General features: G+C 42.7%; 1 protein-coding gene across 1 annotated transcript in view; it reads right to left on the reverse strand.

Annotated features, from left to right (window-relative positions):
• Positions 1 to 5,198: 5,198 nt before the first annotated feature.
• Dcdc2c (doublecortin domain containing 2C) overlaps positions 5,199 to 13,413 on the reverse strand; it is a 98,562-nt gene continuing 90,347 nt past the window's right edge. Inside the window, 2 exon segments of the mRNA XM_085830126.1 lie at positions 5,199 to 6,167; positions 9,369 to 9,416. Coding sequence (XP_085686252.1) covers positions 5,488 to 6,167; positions 9,369 to 9,416 — 728 coding nt within the window. The 3' untranslated portion in view covers positions 5,199 to 5,487.

Consider the following 13,413-nt stretch of genomic DNA (forward strand, 5'->3'; position numbering starts at 1 on the left):
AAGTGGTGCGTGATATGACAGACTCTGTGCTGCATGCTTTGCAAACCATACATCCTCATGAAGGCAGACTCAGCCACTCAGCTCTACCTCATTTGGAACCTGCAGCTGATGCCCAAACATGGCATTACCCAAGATCACAGAGGGCTGGTGTAACAAAGTATAGCCTACTATGCAGCCATTGACCATGTGGCTCCACAGTTAAAGTGAGTTGTGCTGTCAATGTAAAACCCATAACATATTTGAAGGCTTAGTACAGAGGGGAATCAGAGGAGATAACCTATATTTTTATTCTGTATGCACATCCAAATAATATTTTGGTCTGAGGAGTTTACAAAAATGTTATTAAAACTAATTTATCTGTTTCATTTTGGCTTCTTTTTTTTTTAACATGATTGTTGAATATTGACTGTTGCCCTCCCATATCCTCTTCCTTTTGGTCACTGTGACTTGTTAATGTCCCCATCTTAAAGTCTTTGGTATTACCCTATGGCAGGAGGTGGAGTCTTTAGGAGGTATGACCTAATGGGAAAAAGTGAAGGCACTGCAGTGTGTCCTTGAAGGGGTATTCCCTTCCTTCCTCTGTTTCATGAGGTGAGCAGTCACTCTCGGATGCACTCTTCCCATAATGCACCATGATGGCATAAGACCAAAGAAACAGGATCAAATCACAGACTGGATTCTCTGAAAGTGTGAGCCAGAATAGCCTTTCCTCTTTTCAGTGGATTAGCTTAGGTGTCCTGGAAGCAGCAGCAGGTGACCAGCATGTACACCCCACCTCTCAGACCTGCTCCATCTCTCACAGTGCTATATGACAAGGGAAAGTCAAGGAAAATGCCTGACTGTAAACAGTCGAAGCTGCACCAGATGCATTGTGGGTAAAGAAGGTGACCTCTCTGTAACGTAAGACCCTCTGTGAATCTTAGGAGGGTGAGGACAACAGGGGAAGAGGAGGATGGAAAATGGCGAGCAAACTTAACATACTCATCTGACTGCTAGCCTGTCAGAGAATGTTAATGGCCTAAACCTTTCTCCGTGAGAATGCCATGGTGGATGCAGAGCTGCTCAGACTTGGTGTGGTCATTCTCGGGTGATAGTTCTAAACACCAAAATGGTGGGGAGGAGTGTGTGTATGTGTGTGTCTGTCTGTGTGTCTGTTGTATATGTGTGTCTGTGTGTGAGTCTAGTGTGTGTGTGTCTGTGTGTGTCTGTGTGTGAGTCTAGTGTGTGTGTCTGTTGTGTATGCATATATGTCAGTGTGTCTCATGTTTATGTGTATATATATGTCTGTGTGTGTCTCATGTGTATGTGTCTGTGTATATATCTGTGCATGTGTCGTGTGTGTATGTGTCTCTGTGTGTCTCTGTGTGTGTCTATCTGTGTCTTTTGTGTGTGTCTGGTATATGACTATGTGTCTGTTTGTATGTCTGTGTATGTGTGTGTGTGTTGTGTATGTATGTCTGTGTGTGTCTGTGTGTGCATGCCTGTCTGTGTCTGTTGTGTGTGTCTATGTCTTGTGTTTGTGTCTGTTGTGTGTATATATGTCTATGTGTGTGTCTATGTGTTGTATGTGTGTATATGTCTATGTGTGTGTTTGGTGTGTATGTGTATGTGTCTGTGTCTGTCTATATGTGTGTCTGTGTATGTGTCTGTGTATGTGTAGTGTGCATGGGTCTTTTGTGTGTGTCTGTGTGTGTTGTGTGTGTTGTATGTATATGTGTCTATGTGTGTATCTGTTATGTATATATCTGTGTGTCTGTCTGCCTGTGTATCTCTGTGTGGTGTGTTTATGTGTTGGTATGGTATGTGTATGTGGTGTGTTTGTGTGGTGTGTGGTATCGTGTACACGTGTGTGATGTGGTGTATGTGTGGTGTGATGTGTGTTTGTGTGTGTGTGTGTGTGTGTATGCGCGCGCACACGTGCGTGATGTGTATGTGTGATGTTTTAGAAGGAGCTGAAGGGGTCTGCAACCCTATAGGTGGAACAACAATATGAACTAACCAGTACCCCCAGAGCTCATGTCTCTAGCTGCATATGTAGCAGAAGATGGCCTATTCGGCCATCACTGGGAAGAGAGGCCCCTTGGTATTGCAAACTTTATATGCCTCAGTACAGGGGAATGCCAGGGCCAAGAAATGGGAGTGGGTGGGTAGGTGAGCAGGGTGGGGGGAGGGTATAGGGAACTTTCGGGGACAGCATTTGAAATGTATATAAAGAAAATATCTAATTAAAAAAAAAAAAAGAATAAGAGCAACAACTGAAGCTCTCTTGCAACCCTGGAAAGATACTGCTTTAGTTTTACTGTAGTCATGTCATCTTAAGTGACACGTGTTTGAGCAACTTCACATTAGAGTTATCAATATTTTGATCAGCCAAGGGCCATCATACTTCCAAATTTCACCTAGGAGCTCACTGGCAGCTGTTCTCCTGAGTTATTTTTCCTAAGGTGTCACCATGCCTCTCCAGCATCATGCAGACAGTACTGCAGAGGGTTCAGCCAAACTCAAGAGGTTTGTCCTTCCCATACTCCAGGATTCTCATCTTTCTATCCTTTCTGAAACTGGCATGGCAATCTTGTCCACTCCCAACAGAGAATATTAATTCCAAGGGGAAATTTTATCATATTTTATAAAAGATCACTTTAGAATATATAGAGAGAGGGTGTGCAAAATGTCCATTTCTTTAAAGATTTTGGATCTTGTCAGGCATGGTGGGAGAATTACAAGTTCAAGACCAGCCTGGAAAACTCAGTGCAACTCTTTCAAAAACTTTAACTGGTTAGAAAGCAAGGTGGAGCCGAGGACTCACAACCTCAGGTGATGATGACAGAGCAGAGGCCAGGAGCCATGCAGAAATGCACCCTGAGAATCTGAATCCAGCTGTGGTGTGGTGACCTGCCCACCAGACTCCAGCTGCTCTGAAACCTGCCCCATGCCTCCGCTCTTTCCTTACTCTTCTCCCCTCTTGACCCTGGTTCTAGATTTGAAGTATGCTAAGACACTATGGCTCTTTCAACTTGTGCTTTTTGTTCATCTAAAAAGGAGTAACCCTCTTGAGCTTCTTCTCTGGACCCTCCCCCATACTCAGACCTCTCTAGAACTGAGCCCCAGCAGGACACAGTAGCTCTCAATTTTTTAAACAAAATATCCACTAAATTAAAATGACTATAACTGGCCTTCGTATGTGCTTCATTTCAGTAGACTTATTAAAGACTTGGCATTAGTACAAACCTGAGATGAAAACTTGAAGAAAAGCAAGATGTCCAGCTCAGTGACCGATGGGACTTCACACAAGCCCCATCCCTGACCCATGACCCTAAGGCACAATGACAACAGAGAACTATGTAGCATCTTGAGGGAAGGGAAAGGCTCTGGTCCACGTGGTCAGCTATGGTGGGGCACATGCACTCCCAGTCATTTTCTTTATGTACCTCCTTCCTTAGGCTCATATGCCAGTGTCTATCACAAGACAACTCTAGAGAATGGTCACTAACAAGAGCAGTCCTGAAATGGAGCTAGCTCAGATAAAACAGCTCTCTACCAGAAACTTAACTGTTAACCAAAGCCAGACAGCCATAGGATGAAGATGGTTTCCATTTAATTACTAACTTCCCCCTGAAGGAATATCAGATGTTACCATGGAGTCTAACACCAGGACACTGAATACGCTGAAGCAATAGCTTACACTATAGCTAATGCAGATGAAGGACTGACTATCCTTAAGTATCCTACAAGTGGGTTTCAGGGACAAAAAGATGGCTTGGTAAGTAAAAAGGCTTGCCACCAAGACCAATGGCCTGAATTCAGTGCCAGGAACCACATGGTAAAAGGAGAAAACTGACTCCAGCAAGTTGTCCTCTGGCTTCTAGAGTTATTTTTAAAGATATAATATAAAAGCTGTGTTTCCATATATATTCTACAGTAAAGAAGAAGAAGAAGAAGAAGAAGAAGAAGAAGAAGAAGAAGAAGAAGAAGAAGAAGGAGAGAAGAAAGAAAGAAAGAAAGAAAGAAAGAAAGAAAGAAAGAAAGAAAGAAAGAAAGAAAGAAAGAAAGAAAGAAAGAAAGAAAGAGGGGGGGAGGAAGGAAGGAAGGAAGGAAGGAAGGAAGAAAGGAAGGAAGGAAGGAAGGAAGGAAGGAAGGAAGGAAGGAAGGAAGGAAGGAAGGAAGGAAGGAAGGAAGGAAAAGAAACCCCTAGTTCACCAGAAGAACCAAATGTAGTAACTACATTAACTAGACAAAATCATCTGCTAATTTTCTCTAGTGAACTAACAAAAAAGACAACTACATGTTTGGTGTCTGTACTGGCTAGTTTTGTGTCAACTTGACACAGCTGGAGTTATCACGGAGAAAGGAGCTTCAGTTGAGGAAATGCCTCCATGAGATCCAACTGTAAGGCATTTTCTCAATTAGTGATCAAGGGGGAAAGGCCCCTTGTGGGTGGTGCCATCTCTGGGCTGGTAGTCTTGGGTTCTATAAGAAAGTAGACTGAGCAAGCCAGGGGAGGCAATCCAATAAAGAACATCTCTCCATGGCCTCTGCATCACCTCCTGCTTCCTGACCTGCTTGAGTTCCAGTCCTGACTTCTTTGGTGATGAACAGCAGCATGGAAGTGTAAGCCAAATAAACCCTTTCCTCCCCAACTTGCTTCTTGGTCGTGATGTTTGTTTAGGAATAGAAACCCTGACTAAGACAATGTCTTCCATGTGTCTGGAGTGAAGTATTTTCTGATAAGTCATTATTCCAACAACCTACAAGTCAGGTCCTCAGTTCGGGATGGAGTGGGGCACTAGCTAGTCCAAACATAGCAAGTGCAGAAGCCAAATCAGAACAATCTGACTTGAGAGTCCATTCTGAGCACCACATTCAACTGTCTACTCCTGACATGTACAAGGCACATGTGTATATGTAATACACTTGTATTTTTATATATAAATATATGTGTGTATGTGCTGGAATATGCTTTAAGTGGGGAGAATTAACTATGGATAGCTGTGTATTATGTGATCTAGACTCAATCTAGTGAATACTACTGAGACATGAGGTGTGGGCTGATGTTGAAAGGGAAAGCCTGCTCCAGACAGCTAGATACACTAAGTCTAGACACATACAGTCCCCTCTCCCCACCTTTCTAATCATGAAACAGAGAAAGGGATTCCAGATGAATTTAATCTTACTCATCTTTTAAACTTTAAAAGTCCGGCCATCAAAATATGAGGTTGACAATTGTAATACCCTACTAGCATACGTCAGCATAATATGAAAATAAATTGCCTAATTTTATTTTCATTTGACTATGGTCCTGTCCAGTTCCTGACTTGTTTCTCTTCACAACATGGCTGATGTTTTGTCATCATAGTATTTGTTTCATGTGCTGTCCCAGAGTCACCTGTTTCTGAAATTGTTATCTCAAGGATAACTGTCATTGGGATCTAGTTGCTTGGGTAGATATTCTTGGAATGGTGGTCCCAAAGATGACTATTTAAGAGATTCTCATTGCTTAGGTGGTTGTTCTAAGAACTGTCCCAAGGATGACTCTTTAGAGGACTCTCATTCAAATTGTTGTTCTGGAGATGGTGGTTTGAAAGATGAGTATACAGGTATCTCTTGCCGTTCGAGTTGCTGCTCTGGGGATGATGGTCCCAAGAATAACTGTCCAGGAGATTCTTGTTCAAGTTGTTTCTCTGGGTATGGTGGTTCCAAGGATGACTTTACAGAAACCTCATGTTGTTCAAGTTGTTGCTCTGGGGACGGTGGTCCCAAGGACAACTGTACAGGTACCATTTGTTGTTCAAATTTCTGCTCTAGGAATGGTAGTCCCAGGAATGACTGTATATGTACCTCTTGTTGTTCAGGTTGTTGCTCTGGAGATGGTGGTCCCAAGGACAACTGTACAGGTATCTTTTGCTGTTCAAGTTGATGCTTTGGAGGTATTGGACCCAAGGATGATTGCGTAGGGGATTCCTTTTTCTCGGGTCTTTGTTCTGGGGATGGTGCTCCCAAAGGTGACTTTACAAGGGATTCTTGTTGCTCATGTCTTTGGTCTTGAGTTAATGATGACTCTTCTAGTGATTCTTGTCCTATTGATGGCTCTCTTTGAACTTCTGCTTCTACTTGGGTTTCTATCAGTACAGGTGTGGATTTTTCTTCTAAAATGTCATGTTGTTTTTTTTCTTTTTTCCAGTAAACAAAATAAGACAAAATCACCAATAAATTGTCATCTAATCACAGAGAAACAAATGTTGCTATCATAATATTAAGGATTTAGTAATGACAGTGAAAATTTTTGCATGGAATATTAAACTTGAAATGCTCTTTTGATTATATCATCATGTTTGCTCTCATGTATAAACACTATCTCAAGCAAGTATTAGAAGAATAGAAGAGATGCCTAAGAGAAGGGGATGAAGGGAATGTCACCGGACAGTAACTATACACATATAGTTTGTTTTCATTGAAAATTAATGGTTAAGTTTCCTTACTTTTTCTATGAGTCGCTGAGACAGGGAAGGCACTTTTATTCAATGAAAAGGAAAGAAATGAAAACATAAGAGAGTCTGGAGCCTGTGCTCAACACAAACAAGACAGCCTATAAAGTACATAGAAAAGACCTATGTTCACCAGCTCCTTGTGAAAAACCACATACACCAGACAAAAACTAACCATTATTGATCTGAAAAAATCAAGACCATCATCCTCTGAAAGTAACACAAAAATGCCTCTTCCTAGCAGAGCTTCAAAGAACCTGGAGGATACCAGGTAGCCCGTGTGACATGCATAAAATGTGCTATGTTGACCTATGACCTTCTTATCAAGGTCTATTCTCCCTCTCATCTTCAGCTGCAACAGCCAAATCCCAAAGCAGAAAGTTAGTTTCATTCTAACCTTCTATTTCCACTGTGCCAAATCTAGACCATTTGGTCTATTCCCAGATACCTGTTGGTACCTGTATGCCCCCACTGTCTTGGCCTAGGTCACCTCATCTGATAGAATACTAGGGTTATACCCAAATACTCCTGTGTTCCCTTTGCTACTAAATAATACATAAATTTAGTCAACTATCTCTCTGGTTTAGCATTATCTACAAGACAAATGATGTTATAGCAAATAAGGGCCTGGCACCCATGATCACCTGACTACCAGATCTGCATCCCCAGCCACCTGCATCTTAGTAGGTCAATGAGTACTTTCAACCAAAGGAATGTGAGTCACATCTTGTCCCTTCTGTACTGAGAGGGTTAAGTTTTTAATGCAACTTATTCCTGTCTCTGACTTTCTCTTTGGCATCAAATTCAGAGGCCAGGTGCTGACGGGCAACCTCACAGCACCAGGGACACCTAGGTCCTGAAGGGAAGAGAGAAGCTCAGTAGAGATTCCACCCCACAGTGGGATTTCTGTGCTCATTAAAGAAAGCTCTGCCATGCAAAGTCATTGAGACTTGGGGTTGATATTTCTTACTGCAATTCAGTCTTCCTCCATCACTAACACAAAGGGCAAAAGAGTCAAGCCCTGCTTTACCATGTTATGTTCCTTTCCTTCCTCACACACCAGCCTTTGACTCCATGCACACCCAATGAGCCAAACCTCGAAAAATTCACTGTAGCTTTGCCACGATCCTTAATACTCCAAATCCCTCTGCCCACAGTCCCTTCTCCATAGTGTCTGACAGGCAAATTCCTGCTGACCATTAACAATTGTCCTTTATACAGATCTTGTATCTTAGCATCCTTCTTCCCAGTCTCTGGCAGTCCATCATTCTAAATATGGTCTGTCTCCAGGTATCTGCTAAATTTTTCTACCTTCCCACTTATCATTGGCAACTTTCTCTACCCCAGTTACACCTTGACACATATGAGCTCACTCAGAACAGCGGAATTGTGTTGTTCTCACACATATTCCCTCCTCAGTCAGCACACACCCAATCCACAATGAGCAGCTTATACTGGGCTTTGTGTTAATAATGACATTGGAGTCTTGCGTTCAAAATAACCTTGGACAATCCCCACTTCCTTCTCTTGGTTTCAGTGAATTCTCTCTTGTAAAATAGAAAATTTCATGCCTACAGGAACTATAGGAATATCATGATAAATAGCTGAAAGCTTGCTGAGAAAATTAAAAAAAAATCAATGCTTATATCATGCAATTTCCATTGTTATAAAAGCTTAAATAGTGAACATAAATAAATGCTTACATGATATAGTACCCATTGTTATAAAAGCTTAATAGTGAAATGCATACATATATACATACATACATACATACATACATACATACATACATACATAGTTATAAAAGCTTACTGAAAATAAATGTATGAACCAGAGGTATGGAAGAAAACCTAAAGACTGACATATGCCATGTATAATCCAGGTAAAGTCAGAGCCTAGGGTAATTGTTCCTGGCCTCTGGCTCCTCACTGCTCCCTAGTGAATGCAGTTAAGACTCCACATAGGGGTTGTGGCAGACCCCAGGCATGAGCAACTGAGGCAGGAGTTGTATCCTACTCATCATTTTTCTCAAGCACCCAAGCGACATGTGGAAGAAACTCAGCATATTCGATAAATTAATCATAAATCATGATTGAACCCAGAAATTCCCTCATCCCATCCACATAAACTCTTTTTGAAGACATGTGACATCAGAATGAGCAAAACTGAAAATACAATAAAGTTATAAAAATGTGTCTATATGGATAAAATATTAATATGACAAAAGGAAGATACAAAATAACAGTTTGGCAAAAAATGCCTGCTATGTGAAGATATATAGAAATCCATTTTCAAAGTCCTGGCATTCACCTTGTCTTTCAAATTCAACCATAAGTGAGATCAAGGAGTTGTTCTCAGAACTGCCTGTGGTCTATACAGCTTCCTTTCATAATTCGGCCTGTCATCTAATCAGCTTCTAACTGTGGCTAAGGCTATCACCTGCAGTACACCGGGGGCACATGCTTATCTGAGGTGGCCCACTTATCACCAGTCTTGGAAGATTTTCTCTAATCTTTTCTTTAATATAGTATCAGGATAAATGCAGTGAACTTTCAAAATAATTGCATAAAGCAATAAGAAGATGACCTAAACTGCACTGACTAGAATATAGTGCTAGCATATGTTAAGTCAAAGAATTCCCTTGTCAAATGACCTAGTGATCACCATTCAGAGCACAGCTTAGCAAACTGAACTCACAGCTAGGGGAGCCCAGTGCATCCAAAGCTGATCTCACACAGGAGGCAGAAAAACCCAGATATGGCTGGCAATAAAGTGATCTCACCACAGTCACTCAGATGGACAGAGTGACCCCAAATGCTCCTCTGCGCACTCCTTAGATCATGTGCAAGAGTCCTGCAAATGATCAATCATAGTGTATTCTCTTACCAGGCGTTGGAACCACCTCTTTATTCTTGCCGAAGTTCTTGAGAGATGCTAAAGTGAAAAGGAACATGGACGTTAGTGAACTGAGCAGAGGATTCAACATGAGCTGTCAGTGGGACACCTATGGCCAAGAGAACCAGTGGAACGCAACCTTTTGGATAGCTTGGAGAGAATTTTAGACTAATAAAAAATGACCCTATTGGGGCTGGAGAGATGATTCAGGAGTTAAGAACACCAACTGCTCTTCCAGAGATCCTGAGTTCAATTCCCAGCAACCACATGGTGACTCACAACCATCTGTAATGGGATCTGATGCATTCTTCTGGTGTGTATCTGAAGACAGCTATAGTGTACTCATATAAATAAATCTTTAAAAATGACCCTATTGAAAATATAACCATCCTTCTATTATGTAGAAATAGATGTTGACATCATTCTTTGGATAATTATTGGATGTTGATCTGCCCGCTTTCTTTCTCAAAGAGAAAAGCATATTTTGCTTGAATTTACTGGCTTTGCTCTCTCCTTCAGCTTCATAGTGCTCCCTCCTCCAGCTTCATAGTGCTCCCAGTGACTGGTGGTAGTGATTCCTGTGTTGTAGTTTTCTACACAGGAAACAGACCCTCTCTAGCAGGACTTTGACCAGAACACATAAAGCTCCTTTGTGGCTAACCTGGGAATCCTGGATCACAGATAACAATAAAAGAATAGTTTCTCTAATATGAAGAACACTAAAAGGAGCCTCACGAAACTGACACCAGCTCTCCCAGGAAAACACACTCACCCACACAGGTATGACATGAATCCAATACTACTTCTCTGAAGTCCAACCAACAAGCCTGCTTTAATTTCAAATATACCGTGAAGTTTGCAAGAGACTCTTGCCCCACCTCCCAGCTAAAATATGTGCTGTATTCCAGTGTTTCCACACCAGTGTCAGCACAACTAGCACAGAAACACTTTTGTTAATAAACGCTCCAGTTCTGAAGAACTAAGAATTAGACCCAGGCTGTTCTGAAGACCTGAACGTCATGGGCCTGCTCAGCTTCAGAGCTTTTTGTCACCGAAGGCAGGAACTATGAGAGCCCATGAAGGGACTGGCTGCTGAGATTGTAGTGCCCATAGCAGCAGCTAGGAGATCTGAGAATGGAAGCAGAGATGGGAAATCAAGAACTACAAGTCTGAAGAGAAGGCTAGTTTTCATTAGAGCCATGAGGTTTCAAAGGCCACTATGAGTCAGCTGGCAGGAGGTGAGCATAGCCCTCTGTCATAGTCAGGGTTTCTATTCCTGCACAAACATCATGACCAAGAAGCAGTTGGGGAGGAAAGGGTTTATTTGGCTTACACTTCCATACTGCTGTTCAGCACCAAAGGAAGTCAGGACTGGAACTCAAGCAGGTCAGGAAGCAGGAGCTGATGCAGAAGCCATGGAGGGATATTCTTACTGGCTTGCTTCCCCTGGCTTGCTCAGCCTGCTCTCTTATAGAACCAAGATTACCAGCCCAGAGATGGTCCCACCCACAAGGGGCCTTTCCCCCTTGATCACTAATTGAGAAAATGCCTTACAGTTGGATCTCATGGAGGCATTTCCTCAACTGAAGCTCCTTTTTCTGTGATAACTCCAGCTGTGTCAAGTTGACACAAAACTAGCCAGTACACCTTCATCCACAGAGAAGTCCAGATGCTGTACTCCTAGCTGTAAGCTCTGTGTTGAGGGGTGGCTTAATCTGTAGAGTGCTTGCTCAGCATACACCAAGGACTAGATCCGAAGCTTCACATGAACCAGGTGTGATGGTGCATATCTGTAATCCCAGCCCTGGAGAGGTGGAGGCTGGAGGAGCAGAGTTCAAAGTCACTTTCAGCTCTGGGTCAAGTTTAAGGCCAGCGTGGGACAGGTGAGACCGTGCCTCAAAAACAACAAAACTTGATCCTCTGTGCATTTAGCTTTGCGACACTAAAACATCAAAGGTGCAGCAGCTCATGATTCAAGATGTTAGCTCTCAATTTGTGAAAATAAATCCACTCTTTGATTTAAGATGTGACTAGTGTATGAAAAGAGAGACGCCCAAAGTTAGCATTTCATTTTTAGCTGTTGGAGCTGTTACCTAGGTAATTGATTCTCTGTACCCAGACTGGCCCTTAAATATTTCAGCAAAGGCATTTCCCAAGTCCTTCAGGAATCACAGTTAAGTCAGAAAGTATTTTGGACTCAGTAAATCTCTGTCAGTGTCAAGAAAGTATTCCCAATCTGTAAAAGCTAGCTCTGTAGTGACAAGTTCATCTTGTGGCTCTCGGGCAACCACCCCTGATTGTCTAAATACAAAATCCATTTATTGAGGGCCATCTCACACAGCTATAGTGCACGGGAGTCTTGACTATCACTATGAGAGGTCAGACATGGCTTCAGGTAGGGGTTCAAAAACTTTCAGAAGCACTTTGGATTTTGGGTTAAGGAATACTCAACATGTGTTCAGAAATTATTAGGCTTAAAGAGAAGTGAGAAGCAGGGAAAGGCAGGGGCTGGTGGGCACAATAGCATCAGCCTTCTTGACAAAGTCCTCCAGTCCTGCAGAGCTGCTCTCTCCACACAAGGTCCCTCCTGACACTCAGCTACCTTAAATCCTCTGTCAATAGAACAACAGTGGGGGGTTGGGGGAGGGAGAGAGAGCCATGATGCAGGATCCGGTTGTCCTGATGGGAAATGTTCAGCAAAAGCAAAGTCAAACTCTTCATTTCTCCAGACAGTGAATGCTCCTACACAATGCCACAGACCTGGAGTGACTAGCCTCCACCCTCCATGGTATACTGACAGCACACGGAGAAGTACTTCCTCTGCCTTGGGGGAGAAACACATGGATTCCTGAGAAGAAAATGTCTCTGGTTCATGTGGCTTTCAGAAAGTCATCCACCTGAATTGATGCAAACCCAAACTCAAAGAACCAATAACTGCCAAGACAGCTGCCACTCCAAGTGTGACTGTCACTGTTGTCATAGTGTACCACCCAGTATGAGCAGCCAGTCCCCCCTCCCAGTCACTTTCCCACCACTCAACATGTCCAGCCAGCTCCACCCCCTCCCAGCCCCTTCCTCACTGGTATTCTTCCTGTCCTATGCTATGGCCCTCCACTCGGCCCATATTACTTACTGCTCTAGGTGTCTCCAACACCCTCTCTCTCTTCCAACTACTCACTCATGTAATAGACTCAACACATAACCAAGCCTGGAACCTTAAAGATTTATCATTAATTTCTCAATTTTATGATGGGTAAAAAAACACAGAGAGCTAAGAGTGATGGCAGCCTCAGTTTCCCATACTTAGTACAAGAAGTTTGAGCAAGTGACTTTCTGGCAGCTTTCCACATTTCAGCCACAGAGATACACCAACAGACACCAGCACTAGGTAGTGTAAAAGATGGCTGTAGTAAGTCCTCTGTTCACATTTGCCAGAAGGGAATTTTAAGGAGACTGATTACCAAGTGGAAGGTGGCAGTCTAGAAAGGCTATGCATACTTCAGGATTCCAACCACATCGTAGCCTCACAAGCATATGTGCCAGAGTTCAGAGTCTCAGCACCGACATAAGCCAGCAATGTCAACATGCATCTGTTAATCCTTCACTGAGAAGTCAGAGGCAGGAAGATGCCTGGAACTCTGATCAGTCAGTCTAGCTAAATCAATGAGTTCCAGATTCAGGGGGAGAAGAGAAGATCTGGTAAGGTGGCTTGACAGATTAAGATGCTCACCACCAAATTTGAAGATCTGAGTTCAATCCTCAGGACCTAGTTGGTGGAAAGAAAGAACTGACTCCTGCAAGCTGTCCCTGACCTCTGCACACCCTGTGACACAGATGTGCCCACATACATACAACAGTCATACATGATAGATGGAGAATGACTTATAAAGACACCTGACATTGGCCTGTACTCTCCACACACTTGAGCATCCATATGTACATGTGCATTCACAAGACTCTGCTTAATTCACACAGGACTTGGTGGGACTGGAACTGAGAATCATGGTACCTGAAAGCTATCCACATTCTAGCCCCA

The sequence above is a fragment of the Mus caroli genome, unplaced genomic scaffold (genome assembly GCF_978045245.1).
Source record: "Mus caroli unplaced genomic scaffold, Mus_caroli_1 scaffold_14, whole genome shotgun sequence".
Classification (NCBI taxonomy): Eukaryota; Metazoa; Chordata; class Mammalia; order Rodentia; family Muridae; genus Mus; species Mus caroli.